General features: G+C 28.4%; 1 protein-coding gene across 1 annotated transcript in view; it reads left to right on the top strand.

Annotated features, from left to right (window-relative positions):
- Positions 1–1741, top strand: part of LOC111678017 (adenylate kinase) — a 14846-nt gene extending 13105 nt beyond the window's left edge. Inside the window, exons 2-4 of the mRNA XM_023439250.2 lie at positions 408–644; positions 710–877; positions 946–1741. Of these exons, the coding sequence (XP_023295018.1) occupies positions 408–644; positions 710–877; positions 946–1161 (621 nt within the window). The 3' untranslated portion in view covers positions 1162–1741. The remainder of the gene's footprint in view (positions 1–407; positions 645–709; positions 878–945) is intronic.
- Positions 1742–7043: the final 5302 nt, after the last annotated feature.

Raw genomic sequence — 7043 nt, 5'->3', positions numbered from 1 at the left:
CCACCAAAAGTGGATTTCTGGGTGAAAACATAAAAGTCCTTTTTCTGGCTAAACGGAAGGCCCTAGGGCAAAAAGTCGATTTCTGGGTGAAAACATAAAAGTCCATTTTCTGGCTAAACGGAAGGCCCTAGAGCAAAAAGGATTAAAATCTGTGATCACTTTTATTTCCCACCAAAAGTTGATTTTTGAGTGAAAACATAAAAGTCCATTTTTTCGCTAAACGGAAGGCCCTAGGGCAAAAAGGATTAAAATCTGTGAACACTTTTAATTTTCACCAAAAAAAGATCTAAAAAACTGTGTTCATATTTATATTTAATCGAAAAATGAGACAAGTATTGTTTTGTTAGAGTAAAAATTTTGTAGTTCTAAAATAAACTTTAACTAATAATTTTTTAACTTCTTTAAAGGCCCCTTTGTTGAAGGAGAAATACTGCGTCTGCCACTTATCTACTGGTGATATGTTGCGTGCTGAAATCAGCTCTGGTTCCGAATTGGGTGCCACTCTCAAAAAAGTCATGGACGAAGGCAAATTGGTGTCTGATGAATTGGTAGTCAATATGATTGATAAGAATTTGGATAAACCTGAATGTAAAAATGGTTTCTTATTGGATGGCTTCCCACGTACTGTAGTACAAGCTGAGAAGGTGAGTTAAATAAAAAAATAATAACAAACAAGAAACAAATAATAAAATTTTAATTTACTTTACAGTTGGATGAATTATTGGCCAAGAGAAAATCTGAATTGGATGCTGTTATTGAATTTGCCATTGACGATAGTCTGTTGGTGCGTCGTATTACCGGCCGTTTGATTCATCCTAGTAGTGGACGTTCTTATCATGAAGAATTTGCTCCACCCAAAGTGAGCATGAAGGATGATGTAAGTTTTAAGACAAAATAAACTTTTCTGAAACTTATAGCTTAAAAAATGTTGTCTGATTATTACAGGTAACTGGTGAACCTTTGATCAGACGTAGTGATGACAATGCTGAAGCTTTAAAGAAACGTTTAGAATCTTATCACAGACAAACTAAACCTTTGGTTGACTACTACGCCTTGAGAGGTTTGCACTTCAGCGTTGATGCTGCCAGAAAATCTAGCGATGTCTTTGCCCATATTGATCAAATCTTTGTCCGTCAACGTCAACAAAGAGCGCAATCTTGATTAGGCTTGTTTTTAAGCAAATTATTTATTTAATACTTGATTTTTGTTTACAAACATATATATTTTTTTCTAATTTTTTTTCTTTTGACTGCCAGCAAAGTAATAAATGCAAGATTTTAATTGTTTTCCCGTTCTCACCTAGAGTTTTAGTAAATTTAAATTTATTATTTTAATTTAAATTTATAAAATAAAAACTTTATTTACAAATGCATAAGAAAAAAAATGAAAACAAACTAAAACAACCTGTACTATAAAAATGACTAATTCCTCTTGTAAATGTGTAATAAACAAAACAAAATTTTAAAACAACTTAAGAATAAACTACATAAATATAAATAAAAAAAAGAAAACAAATTCTAAATGTCCAAATATACATATGTACATTCATACGTACATACACTCTTATATGAATGTTAATAAAACGTTCTTTTTAAAAATAGCCATCAAAGAATAAACAAAGTAGCTGCAGATTGAAAAGTATAAACAAAATGGATATTATAAATATATCCATAAAAATGATACATATTATTAGTGCATTTACAAAGAATTATAAAATACATAAATAAATAATTAAAGAATATTATTATTTAGGTGTCAGTATATACATACATATATAAACAAACAAACTTCTTTATTAAATAGATTTGTAATTTTAGTTGTTTTTCTTTCATAAGGGTAATTAATTAATATAATATTTTTGTGTGTGTATCTTATACAAAACAACAACAACAACAGCAAAAAAACATAAAAGAAAAACAATCAAATATAAGAAAAACTACTTGTTATCATGGTACTAAAAATAAATAAAAAGAAATTATTCAAAATATATTAAATTATTTTTTTGACTTAAATTATTTTAGTTGAATTAATATTTAAATTTTTGCACAAAAAAAAGATTTCATTAAATATTGCAAAGAAATTAATAATATATGTTATATATACCCTCTTGTGGAACTAATTCTTTTCTCAACGATACCTATTTGAAGTTGTTAAGACTTGTACAGGATATACGAATCTAGCTGCTAGTGATTCCAGAATAGTTCATAAAACTTCCATAATACTGATTTCAAAACTGAACAAATCTTTGATCTGCAAGTAGAACGGTTTCAAGAATAAGGCTTTCTATTGAAGTAGTAAAGTACCACTGGATAACTAGTGCCAAAAAACTGGTTCTTAGGATTCTCCTTAGAAGTGCAATGATCATAAGAAAAAGTGCTAGAAGTATTGGAGACATTACTTGTTCCACAAAAAAAGCATAACAATTTGTTATATTTCTTTATGTAGGATTGGCTTTTGCTTTAGCCAACTAAAAATTTCTTCTTAGAATATGAATTTTTGTTTAAAATTATTTAGCAACTTATAGTATTTGAATTCTAAGACCTATTGCAGAAGATTGCTTTTGTTATGTTGTTGACAACTCAGTCAAGTTTTTGACAGCTACCATTAGGTTTTAATTGTTATGTTTTATTATTAAATTTTAAAATGTATTAGAGCTAATGATTATTCGAATCTTGCACTTCAAATTTTAACTAACTAACTAACTTGTCAAGCGGCACTTCTTCCATAAAATTCTACCACTTCCCTATTAGTTAGACAATGCAAACAAAAATCTGTCAATGCTGGGTCGCCCTGTCTAACATTTTCCCTTGTTTGGGTACCCTACACACAGAGAGTATTATGAAAATGAACTGTGAGATGAGGTTCCCAGAACGGTAATCCAGTTAGGTTTTAAAAGAGTAATATTCTATCTAAACGCTGAATGAAAATAGGTTGAATAGCCTAGACACATGTAACGGGGCGAAGATCTTGTGTTCAATGAGAAACGTTCAAGACTCCTTATAAACATATGTAAACGGCATATATCGAGATTGATAGTAGTAATAATAGGACACTGGGTGCTGGGCGACATGCAAATTGGTTTGAGATGCATTTCAATGAACACTGTAGCATTTGCAAAGACAGGGAAAAGGAAGACGAAACGGTCTTCCATCTTCTCTGCGAATTCTTTATCCGTTACAAGAAACCGTTTTATTGGCCGTTACATCAATATAAACTTGGTAAGATATCTGGATCTAAACTTAATGTTATCTTGAGATTTCTCATGCTATAGACTGCATTTAATACTATGCAGTACTACATCTGTCAAGTAAAGTGGTCCGGTCTAAACGGAGTCTCTTCAACTAAACTCGCGCGCAGTGTAGTCAAGATAGAATCGACTAACTAGCAAAGTAACTAACTAACAAACTGACGAACTAACTAACTAGCTAACTAACTAACTAAATAACTAACTAACTAGGCCAACAAAGTTCGGAAAAAGTCGGCACCCAGATAGGACTATCAAATGAAATAACAAAATTTATAAAAAGTGTATCTTCGCACTGTTACAGCATGGGACTTATGATGCGATGCCTGAAAATCTCATTTGATGTCTAAATTTGAAGCCTTTTTGTATATAGAATGAATATATAGGTCTATATGTTAAAAATTTTTTAGTCACTGTAATTATATTCAATTTGAAGAAAAGTACATCAACCGTGTATCACGGCTTTTACTCATTGGGTTTTCTAAATAGGTTTTTAATTTCAAAATCTTGAGGCTAGATTCAGGTTAAATATTCTTGTTATCAAACTTCTTATTACCTTTTAAATTAAGTTTAATATAAAATTCGATTCATTCCACAACGAGTTTTGTGAATTGCCTTTCGCTTTAATCGAATAATTCGAGTTAATAAATGTCAGTTCTAATGAGACAGTTTCGATGTAGTTGTTTTCGAAAATTTTCCGCCTTTTATGTACTATTTAGTATTTTGTGCAAAAAAACATGCATTTCAATTTTTGTTACCTTCAATGATTAAGAGATTATATTCGGATTTAGTTGTTGTTGTTGTGTTCCTCTCACACAGGTGTATCTGAAATGTTTGTTGTTGTTGTTCATATGTTCGTTTGCCATTCATATGCCGATTGGCAGTGTGTGACTAAATTGAAAAGTATTTTTGTTTACAATTTTTCACTAATGAATTTCACTACCTCATTCGCAGTCATTATCGTCATATATACATACTTATTTTCTTTTCAAACATTTAGCAATATTTTTGGCAAGACTTTGTTTTAAACTATAAAAGGGTACACATTTTAGGGTCATAGAAAGGTTAAGGAAAAGATCTAAGCAATACTTATAGAGTAAAACATTATTTTTTCTCTATATTTTTTTTAATTGCTAACGATTTTGTTTATATATTTTTTTTTTTTAAATTTCATATAAAAGTGCTTTTAAAAATATACCCTTTATTTAATATAATATGTATGTTTTTGAAATTTTTAAAAATTATTTCCATGTTAGCAACATAAACAAGTACTTTTAATTTAAAATAAACAATATTTTAAAATTTTGTTTTTAGACTTTTTGCAAAGAACGCTCAAGAAAGAGACTTCCGCTAAAAGACAAGGGCATTTCGAATAAAAATAAATATTTTGAAAAACACTACTACATACATACATACATACATACATACATACATACATACATACATAGACACATACATACATACTACTTGAAAACATGATCAAAATTAAATTTATTAAAAGATTAAAATTTTTAATTTGACATTTTCTAAACATGTTGTTATTTTGAAATTATTAAAATGTAAATGACACACATTACACACATGTATACAACATGGATGTTTTTTTTTCTCTTTTGTAAATAAATATTTGAATTCAAAATTTTACCAAATGTTGCAATAATAAGCCAAAAAATAAAATATACATTTGGATTTATAAATTTTATTAACGTATTATTATAGTCGGATGGATCTTTTTTAGCCTCATGTTTTTAGTTTTTAGGGATTATAGGCGAAAATGCTTACCAAACGGACAGACAGACATACATACTCGTTAGAAATAAACTGAGGGAAAAACAGACGGAACCACTAGGGAATTGAAATTTGAAGAAAGAAAGAAAAAAAAAACCAAGAACAAAACAAGAACAACAATGAACCTAACATCATATTAAATACAAAATATATTTTGCAATTGAGAAAAAAGCTAAATATAAAACAGTTTTTAAAAGAATGCATTATTTGATATCAATACAAATTCGATACAAATCGAATTTTAGACTAAAGCTATTATTTATTAAGTCTTAGCCCAGATTGAATAAACCACTGGTTTTGGAAGAGATAAATCAGCTTTCTATGGTCTAGACTATAGACCAGACTTTAAACTAGACTTTAGACTAGACTACAGACAATAATATAAACTAGACTATAGACTAATATAGACTAGACTATATGCGAAATAATATACTATAAACTAGACTTTACTATAGACTATACTATAGACTAGACTATAAACTAGACTATAGACTACACTATATCCTAGAGTATAGAATAGACTATAAACTAGACTATAGAATATACTTTAAACTATATAGACTATATACTAGACTATAAACTAGACTTTAAACTTGACTATAAACTATACTATAAACTAGACTAGAGACTTGACTATAAAATATACTATAAACTAGACTATAGACTTGACCATAGACTAGACCATAGACTAGACGAACTATAGGCTAGACTATAGACTAAACTATAGACTAGACTATAGACTAGACTATAGACTAGACTATAGACTAGACTATAGACTAGACTATAGACTAGACTATAGACTAGACTATAGACTACACTATAGACTAGACTATAGACTACACTATAGACTAGACTATAGACTACACTATAGACTAGACTATAGACTAGACTATAGACTACACTATAGACTAGACTATAGACTAGACTATAGACTACACTATAGACTAGACTGTATACTAGACTACTCCAGATAATAGACCAGAATTTCATCTGAAAATCGAATTTTTTATTATATTGAGCTATTTACCTACCTATCCTATTCCAATGATCAAGATTCGTCCCTGTGTGATTATAATTACATTCACTGCATACAATTAAAGAACTGGTCAAGTGAACAACAAAATGTATTTGCACATGTATTCGCATTACCAACAAAATTTTGAAATTTCACAAAAAAAAACCACATTATATTTTTTCAGCTATAAATAACTAAAAATAAGTATAAAGTATATGAAATCAAAAAACACAAACACAACAATAAAATTTTCGTAAAAATCGACCGACTTTACTCAACAAGCACTTTGTTGTTTATTGTAACACGGATTGTGCCTCGTACATGTCGTTTAGTGATTTAGAGTGGCCAACAATTGACGGTTTTTATTTTTGAAAATTTCGAAAGAAAACACAAAAAAAAAACAAAAAAAAAAAAAGAAAGTACAACAATTGTGATAAAATATCAATCAGTGAATCGAACGAAGAAGTAGTGATCGACTGGCACACAATTAATTTTCTTCACATTTAAACATCGAAGTAGATTTCGTGTACAACGGTTGATCCCATTAGTACGTTGATCGGGTTGTCGTTAAAAAAATATATATTTATATATATTCTTCGTCTCATGAAAAAATATAAAAATATTGAAATTTGTAATAATTCATAAACATTCAAACGTATTGCAAGCGAAATTTTAAAAACAAAAACAAACGGAAAATTTGTTTATTTATTTTTTAATTTAAAAATAAATTAACTCACCTTGTTGGAATTAATTAAAGAATTTCATTACAAAAAAAATGAAATTTTCTTTTAAATAAAGTTACATAATTGCTAGAAATTGTGAAAATTTTTTTAAAAAAATATAGAAACTTTTTTAATAAAAAACAAAATTTGTTTAAGTGTATTAAAGTGTAAAATTTATGGAAATTTTTGTTTTAATTTTATTCATATTTTTATTTCAGTGAATTATTAAAAAATCATATTCAACTACTTTAAAATGTAAAAAGTTAAAAAAATC

Source organism: Lucilia cuprina, chromosome 6 (genome assembly GCF_022045245.1).
Source record: "Lucilia cuprina isolate Lc7/37 chromosome 6, ASM2204524v1, whole genome shotgun sequence".
In the NCBI taxonomy this organism is placed as follows: domain Eukaryota; kingdom Metazoa; phylum Arthropoda; class Insecta; order Diptera; family Calliphoridae; genus Lucilia; species Lucilia cuprina.
The sequence above is the reverse complement of the archived record's forward strand: the minus strand, read 5'-3'. Positions and strand labels throughout refer to the sequence as shown.